The following is a 21,410-nucleotide window of genomic DNA, read 5'->3' on the forward strand; positions in this document are numbered from 1 at the left end:
ATATATATATATATATAATATTATTAAATTAGTTAATTACTAATAAAACTTCCTTCAAAAAAGTATTAATAAAACTAAAATATCTAAAACTATAATAGAAATTTTTATCGAATAATTTTAATTTTTACGAAATAAAACTATAGAAGTGAGTAGTATAGAAAAGATACGGGTCGGATCATGGAACGGGTGAAAAACTCATGTGGTTTGGTGGGACTCAATTCATATAGTACCTCTCGATCTCTCTTTCTCTCCCTCTCTCTATATCCATTTATTATACACACATATCTCTATATATATATACAATTCACTCCCATTCAAACACGTTGTCGATCTTCACGTCTCTGTCGCCGGCGATTCTCCGCCACCACCGCCGTCGCTAAACCGCCGTAGATCAAGTAATGGTTTTTTTTTCTCATTTCAATCTCAATTGTCTCTTTTTTGTGTATATACATGCAGTTAATGATTATTTACTACTCAATTGTGTGATTAGTAGCTGCGATATGTTTGCTAGCTCAGAATTTAGCTTTAATTGTAATCTTGATTCGATGCGGAATTTAATTTTCTTTATATTGTTGGTCCACTTGATTGTTTTAATATAAATTAAGGTGTTTTTGAGAAACTTATATAAAAATGTGTTATGGCTTTTGGTTGAAATTGTTGAACGTTGTGTGGGGATTTGAATTTTTGTGATTGGCAGCTCGAGATATTAATTTATTGATTCTCGCGTATGATTGGTCCTGTGTAAGTAGTGTTTTATATTTGTAAACAATTTCCAGTGTTACGTGTTTGGCTTGTGTTAGAAACATCAAATAAGTGAAGGTTGTTAGTTGGTGAAATAGATAGCTGGAAAAATCAAAAATGTAACTGCTTAAAGTTTACCAGCACAATACTTTGTTGGTATGTTAATTAATATACATGGAACATTTGAAATGACGTCTTTGTTGATATTCTCGTATTTGAAATGACGTCTTTGTTGATATTGTCGTATTTGAAATGACGTCTTTGTTGATATTGTCGTTTGCAATTGGTGATTGTCATTGTAGCTTGTAGCAGTGGAATTAAATTGTTTCCATAGTGTTTCTATACACATGTATTCCTATTTCATGGGAGTCTGTCTTGTCGTGTATATTGTTTATATGTTGCCGATTTGACGTGTTATATTCCTTTTGAGTGCTTGTTTTCTTTTTTACCAGGACTGTTATTGTTACAGACTTACAGCTGCTAGTTTAATAAGAGAGAAGGAAATTGAGTATCATATTATCTTAGGGTTTAATATCAGCAAAGTGGTCATCGTTCTGGTGTAAATATCTCACCAGAACATCTCCACGGGCACTCATTTTAAACACTAAAATCATTATAAATGTCACTGGGTTAAATTTAGAAAATTTGTTGATAGGCAATTTGACAGGATCCTAATCACGAGAGGAATTTACTACATATGGCTCATATAATAAAAATAAAGCTCAATTATACATGCAGAGGCAGGCATGTTAAACCACAGACACAGATAATAATCTTCTCTTAACACCTTCAACCTTAATTTGTTTTTGTACTTGATTTTTAGCGATCAAACCAAAAAAACCCAATGCCACTAATCTGTTAGGAACAAAATCTCCAATTCTGTTAACTTTTCCCCCAAGATCTAACAGAGTACTAATACATAGTGATTTTGAGTGCTTTAAATGATTCCCGAATGAGATCGGGTAGATAGGTGAGATATATTGATGAGAACGGTGGTCACTTTGATATTAATGTCTAACTAATATCACGCCATCATGGCGAATTGGACATTCGCATTTCTTGTGTTTAACCAATTTAAACTTATTTTACCTGTACAAACATGCATGTGTTACAATTCATGGTAATCATACATCCCTGTATGTTACAAAGTCATCAGTTAAAAGTCCCTGCAGTATCCCCTTTCTTAAAAAAGCACTCATTTTGTGATCTGCATATTTAAACTCTGACCAACATTGCATGAAGGTTCTCCTTATATGGAGTTTCGTGGTACACCATTATAAATTCTTAATTTTATTATAAATACTATCATAGAATACATATAAAATGTGATTCCAATATAGAATACTACGTGATATATATCATAAATAATTTGAACAAAAAAGTTGATTTTCGAAACTGGTTCTATAGTAGAATAATTTTGGACGATTATTATTTTGTTGTAGAATCATTTTGGAATATTGCATAATTTTGAATAATTTTTGGAATAAAAAAATATATAATTTTTATTTCGATTTACTAATTGAAATTTATAATTATATTTATAAAAATTTAAAAAATATATGTATTATATATATATTTATAGTGGTGTGCTACGGAACTCCATATATGAGGGTATGCTATGGAGTGCTGCTACCCTATATATATATATATATAGGCAATATATATGTGTGTGCGTATTGTTTCGTACTTAAGGGTTACTATTACATCGATCATATATTTAACTTTATAATTCACTTCTTTTTGTCCAATCTTTTTTTGCACGCATTTATTCTTTTGGAGTTCTAACCATGAAATTTCAACACATTGCTTTTTACTTTTCTTTCGTCCATTGGCCTTTTTGTATCAGCTTTGTCTGCCTTCTTTGATTTCAGATTTCTCTTACTTAATATCGGATTTATTTTTCTGTCTTCCCTTTATAAAGCTGTTTAGAATGCCACACAGAAATTTGCGGGTTTCGATGTTTGGCAATGAAGCAATGAATAGTAGCATCCAGCAGCATAACCCTCAGATCGAAGATAATGAAGAAGAAGAGGACATACCAAGTGGGGGAGAGTCGATAGATAATCCACATATTCGTTACGAGGCTGCTTCTCATGCCCTACAGAATGGTGGTGTCGTTGGTCAGCCTTCCAATGGAATGGAGCCGATGAATGGAAATGGACTTGACAGCATTAATGTCGTGCCACATCAGCATCAAATGTATGTCCCAGGGTCTGATGTTGTGCCGCATACTGGAGGAGGTGGTGTGGATCAGTTGACACTATCTTTTCAGGGAGAAGTTTACGTTTTTGATGCTGTGTCCCCTGAAAAGGTTAGTTCCTGATTACACATGGCGAATCTTATAATTCTATTCAATTCGCTCGATATTACAAATCTCTTGTACTGGTGTGGTTGCAAAGACTGTAATATATCTGTGTTGTTTAACTTTTGGATAAAGGGTGTATGTCATTCTATTTGAAATATGCTATGATGTGACCTTAAAAATATATTTGCTTTTAAATTACATAATAGTTTAGAGTTCCTTTTTGATAAACAGGTGCAGGCAGTTTTGTTACTTCTGGGCGGATATGAAGTGCCTACAGGTATACCTACTGTTGGGATGCCGTCTCAGAACCAAAATCAAAGGGTAAGCAAACATCAATGCAGTCACAACTTTGTCACTTATTATGTATTTTACTCTCATTACCTCAACTTTGGTAGGGTTCAAGTGACCTTCCTGGAAGGGCAAGTCAACCGCAACGGGCTGCTTCTTTGACACGATTTAGAGAGAAGAGGAAAGACAGGTGTTTTGACAAAAAAATTCGTTATGAAGTGCGGAAGGAAGTAGCAATCAGGTAATAAACCTGAATTAAGTTCCACAGATCTTCACATATCTGTCTGATGTTATAAAAAAATTATTATACATGTATGTATCAGATAGATAGGAACATTTAAATGATATAACGCTATTTATATGTATGCATCCCGTGCTCTTGAATCTTAAAGATATTAATATTCTGTAATTCACTCTAAAATATTGATTGAACATAACGACAGTTAGTGGAACATAAAGTAGTGTGTAACCGTAAACCAGTTAGGAAAAGATGTGTTTTACAAGTATATCTGCTCAGAATCTGAATTTGTTTGTTCATCCATGAAGTCATAAATAGTCAGAACAACCAGATGTTATTTACTGCTGTCAAAGGTTCTTGTACATTTTTGAATGAGGCTGAGAAACAATGTGAACTCTTTATGATGTTAACCAATAAGCGGCTCTCTTACTCTGCTGCAACAGTAGTCTTCCTGGCATCTTTTAATGGTCTTTGTGTGATCCTGTCAGGATGCAGCGAAAGAAAGGCCAATTCACGTCATCAAAGGCAATATCTGAGGATTCTGGTTCAGCTTCCTTGGAATGGAATGCTGGTTCTGGCCAAGAAGAGCAGGAAACTTCGTGAGTGTCTAGTGGTTTGCTCAATATTTCTCTCTCAATATTTTTCTTTTGTTTCCTATATCAATCTGTGTTTTTTGAGGATCCCCCTCCTATATATGTTTTCTGACCATAGTTAGTTGCTTTTATTGAATGAAAGGTGTGACTGAATTAGTTTTAAAGTTCATGCATTTAATTGAATTCTTATGCTTTGCCTTTCTTGTTTTCCTGTATCTGGTTTTTCCACAGTTGCCGACACTGTGGAATCAGCTCAAAGTCCACTCCAATGATGCGTCGGGGACCTGATGGACCAAGGACATTGTGCAATGCATGCGGGCTCAAGTGGGCAAATAAAGTATGTTGTTCCATGTTTCTTTATACCAAAAATTTTCTCTGCTCTCGAACTTTGAACAGCCCTACTATGTATGAGTGTTTAGGTATATAATCTAACTTAATTACGTAATTAGAGAAAGACATTATCTTATACCAACAGTTGTAATTAATTTATGAAAGATTCGTGTTAGGTTTTAACTAGGACACTTCTTTACAAATTATACTAACTCTAAATTTAAAGTAAATACCACAGAGAAAAATTTAATAAAAATCTTGCATGATAATATATATTTCTAACAAAAAGAAATCTATACAAAATATAAATAAATAAATCAATATATATATATATATATATATATATATATATATATATATATATATTAAAATAAATAGAAAACTACGGATATTACACGAACCCTGTATTTCCAGTACATTTATTTATTTCTGCCCAAACTTTGTATGACATTTTCAGAAAATTCAGTTGAGTTGATGACAAGCTATACACTGAAATAATAATTGTGATGATGGATATTATACTTGTTACTGTGGTAACTATTGCAGCCTGTTTATTTTAAATATTTCCTCTGATTGTTGGAAAGTCATCATTTTTGAACAGATGAGAATTCTTATCTAACACGGCTCTGTTAATAAGCATGAAAATTTTTGACATATACATTTCTTGAAGTGGTGGAGAAGGGTGGAGATTTGCAAAACCTACAAGCAGAAATTGTACATTTTCTATTAAATTAGGTGATATTTACATAGTTGATAGAACATTCTTATCAAATTAAATCACAATGTGGCCAACGTAATCAGAGAAGAGATCTGTCACTTGAATTGAAGTATAAAACCAATATTAAAAATATAAGTATGCACACTTCGATCTTTCTTGCATCAAAAGAATCTACAGTTCTGAGTTCCAATCTCTACAAGTAATTAGGATTTTTTGTTTAAACATGCATTACTTGTCACCACACAGAGAGTTAACTGTTCCTCTGTTTCATACTTGCCATTGAAACTGCAACTTTGTTACTTTGATCTAGCTCAAACAAAGAGAGAGGGAGTAAATATTTCTTATAAGTTATTCAATTTTCTGTTCAAAATTCTTGTAAGTTATGCTAATAATTGGTGTCTTCTTCTGAATTTGAAGACTTTTTTCCTCATTAAGAATTCATTGAAGTTGTGAAGCTGTTATTCCTTATGGCTTCTTTTAAACTTGTAACCTTTTTGGTGCATTCGTATCATTCCTTAAAGTAAATATTTAAATGCAAATGTGGTATGTATAAAAATTAGTACGTAATTATGTCATACTTTTTATAATTTCTGATTCTTGAAGCTCAATTTGTAGGGCATATTAAGAGACCTTTCAAAGGTTCCAACAGGAGGTATCCATGATCCTAATGTGAAGCCTATTGATCAGGTGACTACTTAATAGGTCAATTTATTATTTGCCAAATGACATCTACTTAATCCTTAATTTAGACGCTACTTCGTGTGTGTGTGTGTGTGTCTCTGTATATATGAATACTCCGCTGAGGCTTAGAGCATCTCCAATGGGCTCCTAAAACAAGCTCCTAACTCCAAATTTAAAGAGGATATGAAAAATTAGAACTCCAATGGGCTCCTAGTAGCTCTTTAAAAATTAAAGAGTTTCCTCTCTTTTAAAGAGCATCTAGGTGCTCTTAACTTATTTTCATTGAATAAAATAATCACTTGCTTCTATTTCTATTCATGTCTCCCTAATTCTCTCTCCAACTTTTATCTCAAATAATAATAAAATATGAATAAAGAGCAAGTATAAAGAGTAGGGTTGGAGTTGCCACAATATTTAATGTATCAACTTACTAGGAGCCACATATTATATTATTTTTTAAAGAAGGATTTAAGAGCACCATTGGAGATGCTCTTAAAGAGTTAAACTCTCGCGCTGCTATTACCTAGAGAAAAAGGTATTTGCTTAGGTTAATCCATTCAAGTAGATATTACACATAATGTCAAACATTACCATCTATATTCATGTCTCCCCTTATCTTTTGTTTTTGCCAGATTGATGGTGAATCTCATCATTCAGATGTTGTACCAGCTCTTGCTGATGTCATCACTTCGTCAAACGGTGATAACTCAGCTTTGACCGCTGAGAAGTGTTAAAATTTGGTCAGCCAACTCCATGTCCCATCTGGATTGAGTTCTCGAATAAGTGGGAAATTTTATTCATAATTTTCTCATAGTTGCCAGAATGTAAATATATTTATAAATATAGTTTACTTATTGCATCACCACCCAAGGTTGTAATATAAGTTACTACACTATTCGTGGAGTGTGATCTGTTGTATCCAAATTGTTTACAGGTATTTTAACATGTGTTTCCTTTTAGAACTCTTAAATCAACTTCTTTAAATGTTTATGGCACAGTGCCAACTTGACTTGATAGAAATAGAGAAGACTTCACATATTTGGTGATGCAAACTAGAAGCTTGAAGAATAGGATAAAGACTTGAGGAGCGATCAACTTAAGATACTTGGCAGTCTTTTATTTATTGTATCTGCATCATACATTCATACTTGAGGGGAAGTACTTGAATAGATTTTGACATTTTGTAACGTGGAGTCGAGAACATGATGGGGGACAAAGATGCTATTTGGAATTTAGACATTGTTAATAGATTTGGATGGTTTAAAAAGAATTCTCTCATGCTCGAGAAAATGTCCTAAATCACCGAGTCTGAGGTTGAAATGCTCTAATTATCACTTCTGAAAATATGGGGTCATAAGTAATAAAACATTATAATCTGAGATTGATATATTCGAAGGAAAATGCCAGGTATCCCAAATATTTTTTCCCAAATGATGTGTCAAAATTTAATTGTTTACATTCACTCACTCCATTGATAATGAGACCTTATTTGAATATACATTAATCACCCGATCATAATCTTCCACTTGATTGTCACATCATTTGGTAAAAAAATTTGGAGTCTGTAGCATTACCCATATTCTAATTTTGAAGTCATAAATAACATAATAAGACATGGGTATTGTATGCTGGGGACTTGTTAAATAACATACAGGTTCCCGCTGGTAGTTCCAGCTGGTGGAAGACTTGTTAAATAACATACAGGTTCCAGCTGGTAGTTCCGTAGGATTAAAACATATTTTCAATACGTATAGCGAGGAAACATATTTTTAATACATAAGAAACATTACCTACTTATATATAATAAGCGTAAGGGAGATAATTTGGTCGCATGGTCCTTTGGTCTAAAAGCTTATCATCCGTTGGATCGTATATTTAAGAAATAAGCACCGTTAGATTAGAACAAAATTAAATTCTGTTCTATAAGGCAACTGATATCTACTTGCATTTTAATTCCTTTTCTGAATCCAAAACAAATTCTGTCTTTCAAGTGTTTTTGATTTTTTTATTACAAAATTAATATGTCCTACCAGAAATTTTTAGACAAATATTTAAATTACATTATAATAATTCTAATATAAAATACATTTATATTAGAACACATATTTTTAACACATTTTCCTAATCCAAGACAGAACACATATTTTTAACTCCTTTTCCTATTCCAAGACATGTTATGCCTTCTACTTGCATGCATGTTTATGATTTATTTTTTTAATCAAAAACAAATTACAACCAAAATCTTCGAAACATAAAATTTGTCTTTTAAGATCTTCTATATAAACTACTTCATATCAAATAGAAGCCATTCACTTACATGTATATTATATATATAACTTGCAATTCCATACGACCTTCAATCCACAACTAAAACATACAGTTAATATCTGAACCAAAATAAGGCAAGACAAATTAAGGAACTCGAAGACGTACATACCCTGCTCTCATTTTGAAACCAAAAGAACGCAAAAGAGATAATTTGGTCGCATGGTCCCAAAGTTTACCATCCGTTGGATCGTATATTGAATAAATAAGCACTGTTAGATTAGAACAAAACTAACTTCTGTTCTATGAGGCAATTGATATCTACTTGGAGGTTTATAACTCTTTTTCTGAATCCAAAACAAATTCTGTCTTTCAAGTGTTTATGATTTTTTTAAAACCAAAATAAATATTTTCTACCAGTTTTATTTGTAGAATCATATAAATCAACCGTCACAAAATTATTTTTATCTAATATATTTTGAAATTAAATAGCCTGATTTATGTGAGGAATAAATACAAAAACTTTTTCTTAATCCAAAACAAATTCTACCTTCTTATTGTATGTTTATAATTCCTTTTCTTAATTCGAAACAAATTATGTTTATCAGTTTTAATCTAGAACCATATGCTTTTTTTGAAATTTTTTTAAATCACATTATAATAATTCTAATATAAAATACATTTATAAATATTATCTAATAGAAGTTGGCGTCACATATTCTACTCAAAATATATTAAAATTTGATAGAAAGAATTTAATACATTGGCATTATACATATGAGAAAAGGAATGGTTTGATTACAATAGTTTATTTGAAGCCGGTAATAGCTGTGATGGTGTATTTCATACTGCAGTGCCACTATCAGATGATCCAACATGTGTGACAAGTCTTTTTAATTTTTTTGACAAAAATAAGTGTGAAAAGTAAAACCCATATTTTCAACACGTTTTCCTAATCCAAGACAAATTATGCCTTCTACTTGCATGCATGTTATTAACGAATATATTTATATAAAGATTAATAATTTAACATAAAAAATTTTTAAAATAAATATTTATATTCAAGTATATATATTAAAAAAGAAAGACGAAGGATTATATACAAATATGCATCATCATGCTATTAAATATTTTTATTATTAAAGACAAATATGTTAGATTAAGTTACTGTTAAATCATGGAAAACTAATATTTTGGATTAGATTTAATTAAAATTTAAGATGAATTTTAAATTATGCCAACATCATATAAAAATTATATATTTTTATAATAATTCTGACTTACAAACAAATCATAATTTCAAATTTTAATTTATTATTTGTAAATTAAATTTGTTCACATAATTTAAAATATATTTAAAAAGTTTATAAATAATTAAAAAGCTCCCGTGCCTTGCACGGGCTATAAGCTAGTATTTTTAATACATACAACACTTTTTAAGCGTTGTACAGGTTTCCCTCATCCAGCGCTTTTAAAGTGTTGTGTGTATTAAAAATATGTTTCAATCCTAACCGCTGAATATTCATCCACCGGCCAGGAACCTGTATGTTATTTAACAGGTTCCCAACATATATATGTTAGCGACTTGGACCCATAAAACATACCATATGTAATGTTACGTTTATGATTATGAAAACGATATATAATATTATTGCCATTTTTTAATATTATTATTAGCTTTTTCAAAAATAATTTAAATGATGTAACGATATAAAATAATATTTGAAATCATATTTTTCGTTCGAAAGTGATATCTGAGATGATATTAATTAAAATTGTGACAAAGAGGGTATAGTCATGCTCATAGTGTCAAGCTTCGAAAAAAATATATAAATATCTCTTCGTTCCGCAACTTAATAGGTGAAGAAGTTTTTTTAAAATTAATCTAAATCAAAAATTTTTATATTTTTTAAAAAAAAATTTATATATGTCATATGAATTATAAAAATAATACCATTTTTTTATGATTATTAAAATGAATGATGAACTTATTCTTACATATTTTTTCAGTTATTACCTCCATCTTTCACAGTTTGAATCAAACTCCTCCGAAAGAATTGAAGTTGTTTTCTTATTCGACAAGAAAGAAAATATCCGCAATTTCTTGGGCGCTCGTTAATCAACACCAAAGAACCCTCCTCCTCTAAATCTAAATAAATAAATAATAAATATACAATCATCAATCAATTTCAAAAAACCAAACCTATACACACACCTCTACGCACAACACACCTATCTCTCTCTCTAACACACACCTCACCACTTCTCTTCTCTCTAGGGTTTTCAATCCCCATCTCCGATCTAATGGCCGCCGACGAGCAGCTATCCTCGCCTCCACCGTCGACCTCTCCGCCGCCGTCTATTTCGCCGGCGATTTCTTCGCTAGGTCACTCGGTGATTCCAATCGTCAACAAGCTCCAGGATATCTTCGCGCAACTCGGCAGCTCGCACACGATCGAACTCCCTCAGGTCGCCGTGGTTGGGAGTCAGAGTAGTGGCAAATCGAGCGTGCTCGAAGCGCTCGTAGGCCGCGACTTTCTCCCCAGAGGCTCCGATATTTGTACGCGAAGGCCGCTTGTGCTGCAGCTCTTGCAGATTAAGCGGAAAGGCGACGGCGTTGATGAGGAGTATGGAGAGTTCTTGCATTTGCCTGGGAAGAGGTTTTATAATTTTAACGATATTCGCAGAGAAATTCAGGTTCGATTTCGCTGTTTTTGATGAATTTTAGGGTTTTTTATCACTTGGTTTGTGGATTTGTGTAATTAGTGGATTTCAATCGGGTTCTAATCTTTTTATAGTTTAATTTTGTGAATTTTAATGAATTAGTGTAGAATCGTAACTGTAGTACCTTGCTTGTTTGCACGGGACGTGAAGTAAAGTTTTCTCTTAGCTAATTGGAGCTCAATTGGGACAATAGCGTTCTCCTTTTAGGGTTTTGTTTTGTTCTGTTCTGTTGTATGTTGGGTGGGTTGTTTACTTCTTTTTAATTGGGTATTGAATTAGTGTAATTTTTCAGATACGGATGGATTAGTGTAAATAGAGTAAATTGATAGTAATTTGTAGCTGAGTATTTTTTATTGACAAGAAGTTTTCTCTTAATTGATTGCGAGCACAAAGGTGACAACTGACACCAGCATTTAGCTTGAAATTGAATATTGATTTCTCCCTTTATAGCTTAACACGAGCTTTGGTAAAACTAAAATTCCTTTCTTACTAGAATGCACATTAATTTGCTATTGAGTTTTGCTATCTCCCTTGCAAATTATTATTTTTGGCTATTTTATAATTGAATATTGTATGTATGTTTTAGATGACTGATTGCATTGTCCAGTAATAGTTGTTGGCACTACTGCACGTCTAAAGTGTACAAGTTTTTCTAGTCTGTGATAAGAATCTTCTATCAATCACTGTGACCCAAAAATGCTTGCAAGGGTCATTATAATATACTAAGAGATGTAATCTCCCTGGGAAGGTTATGGAACAATTTTAATTTTATTTAAAGATTTATCTAAAGCCAGAAGTGGATGGTATCACTTCAACTTTTAAGTTCTAGTTCTCTTTGAGAACTAACATGGAAGGTCAATTTTGTGAAGATAGTTTTAGAATGATTTCTTGTAACTATATTCACATTGAGGTTGATACTTTGAAAGTCACATGATCTGCTTCACAAAAGTCAAAACCTTTATTGTTTATAAACTATGCGACTAAAGTAGCCAAAATATAGTTTCACAATTTATGGCAACTTGTTGTTAAGGATTGTACTTACAAGATATCACTACCCTCTTTGTCCTAAAATATGATGGTTCTTTTTATACCTATTGATAATTTTTTTGTGTTGGTTGAAGGCCGAGACAGATAGGGAAGCAGGAGGGAACAGGGGTGTTTCAGATAAGCAAATACGCTTAAAGATTTTTTCACCAAATGTTCTTGACATCACTCTGGTGGATTTGCCGGGTATAACGAAGGTTCCAGTAGGTGACCAGCCTTCTGACATAGAAGCTCGCATTAGAACAATGATCATGTCATATATCAAGCTTCCAAGCTGTTTAATACTAGCAGTTACACCAGCTAATTCTGATCTTGCCAACTCAGATGCCCTTCAAATAGCTGGAAATGCTGATCCAAATGGTAATTTTCTGAATTGTATGTCATTTTCTTAGTTTGCTATCATCTGTCAGCTGAATTAGAAGTAAAAGTTATTTTAGGATGGTATTGCTGCTAGCTGAATATTTGATTCATATCAAATGCAGGTGATCGAACAATTGGAGTAATCACAAAGGTGATTTAGAGTTTATTTTTCTTTTTTCTTACAAGTATAAATCAACATTTACCTTGGATGCTGAACCTTGTAGATTATTTTTTTTTGGTTATTTAGCTTGATATCATGGACAGAGGCACTGATGCCCGCAACTTCTTACTGGGAAAAGTAATCCCCCTTCGGCTTGGTTATGTAGGTGTTGTAAATCGTAGTCAAGAGGTAATTCTTCTTAACTTGTTGGTGCATTATCATGAATTTGATATATGGTGGCCGACTGGTTCTACTCCAGGAAGGCCTGGTTCCTTTTATCTTACCTGTAGTTCATATAACGTTTTTTTTTATATGTTTTGAATTCTGTAGCTGGTTGCACTGAAATAGCAAAAATGTGCTCCCTTTAATTTTAAATGCCCAGTTTAAATTTATCAGAAAAGAATAAATAAGATGATAATCATTGAAACAAAAGAATATTGATCGACAGGTGCAACTTAAGATATTGAGGCAAAACTACTTTCTGGACTTCGGATATCCATGTTATTTGTGTTATCAATTTGTTTGATAATTTGGGAGGCATCTGACATGCTTTTGTTTAACTATGTTCGATCAGGATATTACGCTCAATCGATCCATTAAAGATGCACTTGCGGCTGAAGAAAAGTTCTTCCGCAGTCGTCCAGTACGATCTTACTCATTTTGAATTTTACCTCGACTCCTGTCGCAGTTGTATCATCTGTGTTGATTATTTGTTCTGCATGAGTGCAGGTTTATAATGAACTTACTGATCGTTGTGGAGTTCCCCAGCTGGCAAAAAAGTTGAATCAGGTAGATAATGTTGTCTAGTAGTCGTTTTTTATGTTGTACTTGTAAGTCTGCTTAAAACTCAAGCATGCATGTATCTCCACTAAGACTAAGACCCCTTAATTTGTGTTACCAAGTGTTAGGCATAACTACTAGGCTATAATGTTAGGGAAACCTGTGTACTCTTTTAAGTCCAACCTGGTTTTATGTTTCCATGTGTAGTTTTTTAGTCCAACCTGCTATATGCAATAGTATAATGCTGGCTTTGCAGAGATCTGCAAAGTTACAACCTCACTTGCATTCCTTATTTTCAGATCTTGGTGCAACATATCAAGGCATTGCTTCCAGGGCTTAAATCACGCATTAGTGCTGCACTAGTTTCCGTCGCAAAGGAGCATGCTAGTTATGGGGAAATAACAGAATCAAAGGTACTCGAATTTCCCCCCTCTTATTGCTAAAAGTGATACTGAACAAATCTGTATATTTAAAAAAAAATTATTAGTTAATTATATTTGTATGTAATATAGACGACTACAAGACTTGTGGTACAGAAGGAAATCAGTTTTTTATATACAGGCAAAACAGTGAATTGGATAGCATTTCCAAATAAATTCTGTTCTTTTTGGTTATTTTGTTTCAGTATATACATACATGTGTCAGTTACCCAATGCACACCTTTTGCCTGTCTTCTACGTATGACATATTTTGCTGGTTAATTATAATATGAAATGAAAAACAAGAGAGCTTCAGGATGATACCAAATAAAAAACAAGTGAGTTTCAGGGGGAGAACTTGATGTGTGAAAAATTATAATAGGCAGACCCAACTTTATATCTCAGGCAATATAATATGCTATATTATTGATCATATTCTAGTGATATATTCTATATATAATAAGCTTAAGAGGGGTCCTTTGCCTAGATACAATATTCTAATAAAGATATAATAAAGGTCTTGTAATTTATTCCCGATAACTACGAAAAGTGCTATTTGATAATTTCAATACATGCCATAAAATAAGATAAATTGATATATCATAATTAATGTGTAGAAAAACATACAAGTATAGTAGCACATAGTTATATTTTTAATTTTTGAATTAAAACATAAAGTATATAATAAAACGTGTTTTTTGCATGGGATGGGAGCTTGTATGCAACACACTAGTAATAAACCAAATAAATGAATGTCAAGCAAGTGACTTGCTGTGCCATATAATTAAGAAATGCGAGGCCAACTTATTTTTGAGTCTGTTTATTGTTCTTTATAATTGATGCATGTTTGAAGATATGTTAAACAATAGTAATCCACAAATGAATAAATATCAAGCAGTATCTCTTAGCATACTTGTCTCTTTATTTTATCACCAGGCTGGCCAGGGAGCTCTTCTTTTAAACATTCTTTCAAAGTATTCTGAAGGTAATCTTATTTAGCCATTTTAGTGATGTTGAGACTTTATCGATAGAATTTATTACTTTCTCATGACGGTGGGCTTGGAACTTGCTGATGGTGTCAATTGTATGTTGGAACAGCTTTCTCTTCTATGATCGAGGGAAAGAACGAAGAAATGTCAACATCTGAGCTGTCCGGTGGAGCAAGAATTCATTATATATTCCAATCAATATTTGTGAAGAGTTTGGAGGTTCTCCCTCCCTCCCTCTCTCTCTCTCCCCTCCCACCCTCCCTCCATCTCTCTCTCCCCCCCTCCCCCTCCTCATTTGGGAACTATAATGTAGAATTCTTTCCAACTATCAATGTATAATCCCTCCCCCCTCCCTTGTCTGGAACAATAATGTAAAATTCTGTCCAACTATCAATGTATAATTTGCTCCAAATTTAATGTACAATTCTGTAGAGTAACATCAGAAGTATCATCTATAGTATAGTGCATAACTAGTCATATAGAGCCTGTTTGCCTTGGCTTTAAGCCCGGACTTAAAGCTATTTTTAACTTCAAGTTGAAAAATGTTTGTTTGTGTAAAAAGTCATAAGCGGGCTTAAAGTTAAAAACAAGCCAGAAATGACTAAAAGCTAGAGGTTGGTAGAATCTACCTTTTTTATAAACTTATTTTATTTTTATGATTTTTTAAATTAAAGTCAATTTCAACAATAAAATAAATAACGTATCGAATTTATTCTTACTATTTTATTTTTATTAATTTGTAAGTCATCTATAATATAAAATTACCCATACAGACAATTTAAGCTAACCATTTATCACATTAAGTCACTAAAGCTTTAGGTAATTATTTAAAGCTACCCAAATGGGCTCATAGGCTGTTCTCAAAGTAGGCTCTGGTGAAATATCAAGTTGTCTCTGTTTCAGGAGGTTGACCCATGTGAGGATTTAACTGATGATGATATCCGAACTGCCATTCAGAATGCAACTGGTCCTAGATCCGCACTATTTGTACCAGAAGTATGTCTTTCTTTACTGCTCATGGCGTCCTTGCATCTCTCTTTCTTTTTGAAGTCATTCTTCTATGTTTGAAGTTTCTCTATTATAGTAAGATGTTGGCATGATTACATATTTAACTATATCAATATTTCAATGTATAGGTTCCATTTGAAGTTCTCATTCGAAGACAGATTGCACGCTTGCTTGATCCAAGTCTCCAATGTGCAAGATTCATTTACGATGAGCTAATAAAGGTAAGAATTTCTTAGTGATATTATGAGACTCTAAATTGCTGCTAACATCATTTTATCTTAGATGAGCCACCGGTGTATGGTAAATGAGCTGCAGCGCTTTCCTATTCTGAGAAAGCGCATGGATGAGGTCATTGGCAATTTTTTGCGAGAAGGTCTTGAACCATCTGAAACCATGATTGGGCACATTGTTGAAATGGAGGTATATGCTTGAGACATAAATGATATCCTTTCTCCTGGCTTTACATATATGTAAAACACTGGATATTGGATGATGAATATTATGACATCTATAGACGAAGAGGCAACTGCAAGTTTCTTTATTTGATCTGCATTAGCATATGTATACTCTAGAATAAAAAACCAAATTATGAAGCAAGAAGCTTATTACAAAAACACAAGGTTTTCAATTTAAACAGCATGGCGTGGTTGGAGTTGGTAACTACTTGACATGTACATGGGCCATATGGCTTCTTAATATATGTTATATAGTCATCTTTTTTCCTCCCATTATGTTTTGTATGTTTTCATTGTTATATTCTGCAATTTCTTTTAATGCTGCCAAATTTCGGAGTCCATTACAGTATGTATTGATAAGGCTAATCATGTCCAGTATCTGTCCAAATATGTCGAAGTACGATTGGATGCTTGTTTCTAGTGTTGATATTGTTTCATTCTGTTGAATGTTATGACATGTAATAGTAATAGTGAACAGGTTCTTATCTGTTTGTATTAATTTTTAACTTGATATATAATGTACATGTCTTTTTTCAGATGGACTACATTAACACTTCACACCCGAATTTTATTGGTGGAAGTAAGGCTGTAGAAATGGCATTACAGGAGATGAAATCTCTCAGGGCGGCTGCTTCAACTATTGCTAGACATAAGGTATGCTTGGTGTTTGGATGTTGCAAGAATAGCAGCTCTTGAACCTTTATCTTCTCCCTCTCTCCTGGATTAATGATGCCTGTGTTCGTCTGTATTAAAGCTTTAATTTGTTCTACCAAAATTTCTTTGGTGGTGGCATTTTTTTGATCTAGGATGAACCTGAGAAAGCACCATCATCTGAGAGAAGTCTTAAATCTCGTGCTATTCTTGCCAGACAAGCGAATGGGATAATCCCAGAACAGGTAGGACTTCATCTTAGTGCAAAAGGTTTAATAAATTTGTTGTTTCCTCCATGGTGTTTTAGGATTATAATTGGCATAAAAGCGTGTCATAAATTCCTGGTGTCTATATTTATGTAATGATATAGTGGAGTCTAATAAGGTGTCCAATGTCAATTCCAAGCCACATTTGTATTATCATGTGAAATTTGTTTACTCCCTCCGTCTCATTCATTTATATACTGTTTTTTTTGTATTGCTTGTCATGCATTTTAAGGTTTCTATTAAAGTATAGTTCTATAACTTTTTTCTTTAATTTTTATTTCTGAATAAATATATAAACATTAAATTTTTATTCAGAAGGAAAAAATTAAAATAATTTATGGAACTATCTTCTATAAGAGCCTTAAAATGCGTGCTGATCTCCCAAACGTATATAAATGGCTGGGACAGAGGGAGTATTACTAAGGCAAAGTCACATTGTCGAGTACTCTAGCATTCATTTTACCTGACGCGTTTTCTTGTTTTTGTTCCTTGCGACAGGGTGCACGACCAGCAACTGAATCTACTGCACCTGGTATGATACCTCTATTTGTAGTAGTTGTAGACTTGTAGTCGGTGCCACTTTAAGAATTATACTAGCTACAATATTAATGCTATTCGTTCACCACATACCCGTACAACTAGACTTTCCCTCAACTATCCACAATTTCTATTTTATTTTATTTTATTTATTTATTTATTTTTTTTTTTTTGGGGGTTTGAAATTACTGGTTCTATACTCATGAATAATTTATAGTCATCAATGTCTGGTGGCATTATATGTGAGATGCCTTTGCCATCTCAGAGAAGTCGAGGCAATTATAGTTCTCCCTAGCAGAGTTTGAAATATTAGAGAGTAAAATACTAAGATTATAGTTGAAATAACTTGAGTCTCTACTCTCATGAATGCTTTCTTGTCATCAATGTCTGGCGGCATTATATGTGAGATGTCTTCATGCCATCTCAGAGAAGTCGAGGCAATTATAGTTCTCCCTAACAGAGTTTGAAATTTGAAATATTAGAGAGTAAGATACTAAGATTCGTTCCAGCTATTAGTGGTCCTCTTACTCCAGTTCTTTCCAAAAAAACATTTGAACCCCCTTTGTATACAATATATTCCAGCATCTGATTATGTATGTTTTTTATGTATGGCTACATTTAAATTCTCTTTTGTTGCTTTTGAGGGCTGACATGTATATAATTGCTGTGAATATTAAGGAAGTACAAATGTATCTTCCTGGGGGATTTCTTCAATTTTTGGTGGATCAGATAATCGTGTAGCAGCCAAAGAAAATCTCACGAGCAAGCCATTTAACGAACCAATTCAAACGATTGAGCCTTCTTTCTCAATGATCCATCTCAGAGAGGTACATTTGGGTTCTGTACATTAGCTTGCTGTATTAAGATATCCTTTCAGTTCCTAATTAATATTCTTCTTCTCATTAAAGCCTCCAACCGTGTTGAGGCCCTCAGATACTAATTCAGAACAGGAGGCTGTTGAAATCACTGTAACAAAGAAGTTGCTGAGGTCATACTATGATATTGTAAGAAAGAACATAGAGGATTTTGTGCCCAAAGCAATCATGCACTTTCTGGTACTTGTTCTGTCTATGAACCATAAGTTGCTTCCGAGTGTTGATTTTTGCTATATTTGCTTTATAGGTTCAAATTATGGTAGTTTTTGTACTGATTAGGGTTATTAATATTCAATTTTTTTCGCTTATAACTGTCACAATTTGTGCTGCTAATGTTGTATATCAGCTATGTACTACTGAAATGGGCCGCAGACATGTAATGTATTAGTAAAGGATCTGGGTAATATGAATTGTGTTTCTGTATGTATCTTTATTATTATAATTTTAAAATGACTGAGTTGAATGATGTGCGGCTGTGTACTTTTATATAATGTTTGTCAAGTTGTGTCTTTCTAGTTGCTAGTTATATTTTCTGCCATGAAAGTATTCACCTGCTGTAAGTTGCAATTTATTGTTCAAGGACTTAAACGATGTGCATTATGTTTCTGTCTATGGCTTCTACTCTATTTCCTGACATGCGTTTAATTGATATATCCATTTCTAGGTAAACCATACGAAAAGAGAGTTGCACAATGTCTTCATCAAGAAATTATACAGGTACTAAAGCCGGGACTAAATGTCATAATGTCATGGATGCAACATGATGTAGCTGCTTTCCAACATTTGCTACTTGGAACTTGGGCTGCGTTTTATTCTGTATGTTATTATAGCTTTTTTTGTGATAACACTGTTTTATGTTGTCTTTTCAGAGACAACCTCTTTGAGGAGATGTTGCAAGAACCTGATGAGGTGTCTATCAAAAGAAAACGCACCAGAGAGACCCTTCGTGTTCTTCAGCAGGCTTTCCGGGTATTTTTCCGTTTTTAAATGCAGCAAATAATATGATACTGGAAGGGAAATGTTACATTCAGTTTTGCAATTTTTGTTCCATGTCAGCTTGTGAATGTGCCTTCTATTTTGTTATTATATGACATATGGAATTTGGAGAACCTATTCTCTGACATGACACATCAGTGGCTTTAAATAAATATTTGGATGGAATATTGAATTTCTGTTTGGCATCTATTATCTAAACCAAACTCAATGTAGTGTTTGTTTATTAAGTCAACATGGTTTTATAAGTGTACTGTGTGCATTGTACAACATGTCTTTTGGTCCCATATAATATTGATGTGGCATAATGTTCTCTGATTTTGTGGCAGCAATTTACTTTCCAGAGCATCTTTCACTAAACCACGTGCAGTGTGGAAACTTGATAGTAATAACTGAACGATTATATATATCTTTAATTTGTCAAGATATGCAAATAATCCATTCCCTAGGGCAAGTAAAAGGGCGTTATTATCATATAATTTTTTCCTGAGCATTTGACAAGGACTACTGTTGGAAAATTCTGAGTATCTTTAACGTTTCAACTGTTTTCTTGCAGACATTGGATGAATTACCGGTTGATGCAGATGCAGTTGAAAGGGGCTATAGCTTGAATGCTGACACAACAGGCCTGCCAAAGATTCACGGTCTACCATCCTCGTCTTTTTATACAACAAGTAGTGGTTCAACGGAATCCTACACAGCTTCTCCCAAGAACCCAAGGTCTCGTAAATCATCTCATTCTGGAGAACTATATTCATCACACATCACTGCAGATTCAAATGGAGGTGGACGCAATTCGTTTCTTGGCATGTATCCAACAGTCGAGATTTGAACCTTTTAAGGGTGCCATAGATCATCCCAGTAAGGGATCATATTATTTTATTTGCTAGCTCTATTCAGCCTCCTCGGTTAACTGGCACTTCTTACTCTTGTAAATCTGCTTGATGGGTAGGTGAAATAATATTTGCTGGAAACGGGCTACTTTTTTGACCACTGTTCTATGGCCATGTATTTCCAGCATCTACAATATAGTTTGTTGTGGATTGCATTGTTTTAGAGGAACTCCTTATAAAATAATAGGAGCAGTTCACTCGGGTTCAATGAAAATTTATACAAGTTGGCTACTAGTTTATAGCAATTGTAAGTAGCTGCTTTGATTATTGTATTCTGAAATCCTTGAAGGATGACTTTGTGCTTTAACAGGTTTTAAAAGTTTTTTGCTAAGAAAAGTTTGTTTTTTGTGATAATATTGTAACGTACACCATTTTGGTCAAGTTATTTTGATTCTTCCAAATATTTAACCCGTGAGAACTGAATTATTATTCCAAAATAATTGATGTTAGTGTTACCTGCATATGTGATCAGCTATAAATTGAAATTCTGCACTAGATTTGTATCAACGCATTACGCATGAGTATGACTTGAACTCGCAAACAAGTTGAGGACATCCTGGTCCATGCTAAAAGCACATTCGTAGCATATATATTGTGTAGGGGAAAGCATGGCCGGTTCGTCTCGGTTTTCGAATAAAACTGCAGCTGAAACCGAAACCATATATGTTTGGTTTTGAAATCGAAAACTATAACTGCCGGTTTGGATTCGGTTCCGGTTTTAAAAATTCTGATTCGGTTATAATCAGCTCGGTTCAGTTATAAAATTGTCAACTACAAAATTGAAAAATAAAATGCAAACAAATTGATGGTAGCAATCCCAAGATAATAATAATCCAGCAGTAATCCCTAAAAATTTGTTGCTAGCAGCGTCTGTACAGAAAGTTTTATCCATGACAAGTATAACTCTCATACTGAGCACTAAAAGCCAGGGGTGATCGCGGTCCGGTTTGGTTCAGATCGGAGGTAGAACCAGAACCAAACCATACATCAGAGGTTTTAAAAATCTTAAAACAACCCGTGACTCGCAAACCAATTAACCGGGACCATGCGGTGCGGTTTTTGATGGTTCGGTTAAACGGATTGATCGGTTTATGACG

General features: G+C 33.4%; 2 protein-coding genes across 4 annotated transcripts; both read left to right on the forward strand.

Moving 5' to 3' along the window:
• Positions 1–189: 189 nt before the first annotated feature.
• On the forward strand, positions 190–6,864 carry LOC108224270 (GATA transcription factor 24). Of its 3 annotated transcripts, none has more exons than XM_017398793.2 (8): positions 190–395; positions 2,683–3,052; positions 3,278–3,367; positions 3,442–3,575; positions 4,061–4,171; positions 4,397–4,502; positions 5,829–5,900; positions 6,527–6,864. In XM_017398793.2, exons 2-8 carry the CDS (start codon positions 2,699–2,701, stop codon positions 6,626–6,628), a joined length of 969 nt encoding a protein of 322 aa, XP_017254282.1. In that variant the 5' UTR covers positions 190–395; positions 2,683–2,698; the 3' UTR covers positions 6,629–6,864. The 3 variants fall into 3 exon arrangements, with proteins under 3 accessions (XP_017254282.1, XP_017254280.1, XP_017254281.1); XM_017398791.2 differs by having other exon boundaries at positions 229–395; positions 2,663–3,052; XM_017398792.2 differs by having other exon boundaries at positions 258–395; positions 2,671–3,052.
• Positions 6,865–10,336: 3,472 nt separating this feature from the next.
• Positions 10,337–20,667, forward strand: LOC108227540 (dynamin-related protein 3B). Its single transcript, XM_017402742.2, has 20 exons — positions 10,337–10,856; positions 12,005–12,287; positions 12,410–12,438; positions 12,535–12,636; positions 13,022–13,090; positions 13,177–13,236; positions 13,527–13,640; positions 14,583–14,631; positions 14,745–14,854; positions 15,539–15,631; positions 15,772–15,864; positions 15,926–16,063; positions 16,636–16,752; positions 16,905–16,994; positions 17,514–17,547; positions 18,231–18,379; positions 18,461–18,607; positions 19,092–19,144; positions 19,297–19,396; positions 19,977–20,667. The coding sequence occupies exons 1-20, from the start codon at positions 10,464–10,466 to the stop codon at positions 20,250–20,252; spliced, it is 2,499 nt and encodes an 832-aa protein (XP_017258231.1). The 5' UTR covers positions 10,337–10,463; the 3' UTR covers positions 20,253–20,667.
• Positions 20,668–21,410: the final 743 nt, after the last annotated feature.

Source organism: Daucus carota, chromosome 6 (assembly GCF_001625215.2).
Source record: "Daucus carota subsp. sativus chromosome 6, DH1 v3.0, whole genome shotgun sequence".
Taxonomy (NCBI): Eukaryota; Viridiplantae; Streptophyta; class Magnoliopsida; order Apiales; family Apiaceae; genus Daucus; species Daucus carota.

Bases quoted from the DNA above. Each gene is read 5' to 3' on its own strand.
- LOC108224270 (XM_017398791.2), top strand. From the start codon at position 2,672: ATGCCACACAGAAATTTGCGGGTTTCGATGTTTGGCAATGAAGCAATG. The intron at 3,368-3,441 runs GTAAGCAAACAT...CAACTTTGGTAG, and splicing joins CTCAGAACCAAAATCAAAGG to GGTTCAAGTGACCTTCCTGG. The intron at 4,172-4,396 runs GTGAGTGTCTAG...GTTTTTCCACAG, and splicing joins CAAGAAGAGCAGGAAACTTC to TTGCCGACACTGTGGAATCA.
- LOC108227540 (XM_017402742.2), top strand. From the start codon at position 10,464: ATGGCCGCCGACGAGCAGCTATCCTCGCCTCCACCGTCGACCTCTCCG. The intron at 14,632-14,744 runs GTAATCTTATTT...ATGTTGGAACAG, and splicing joins TCTTTCAAAGTATTCTGAAG to CTTTCTCTTCTATGATCGAG. The intron at 15,632-15,771 runs GTATGTCTTTCT...TTCAATGTATAG, and splicing joins CCGCACTATTTGTACCAGAA to GTTCCATTTGAAGTTCTCAT.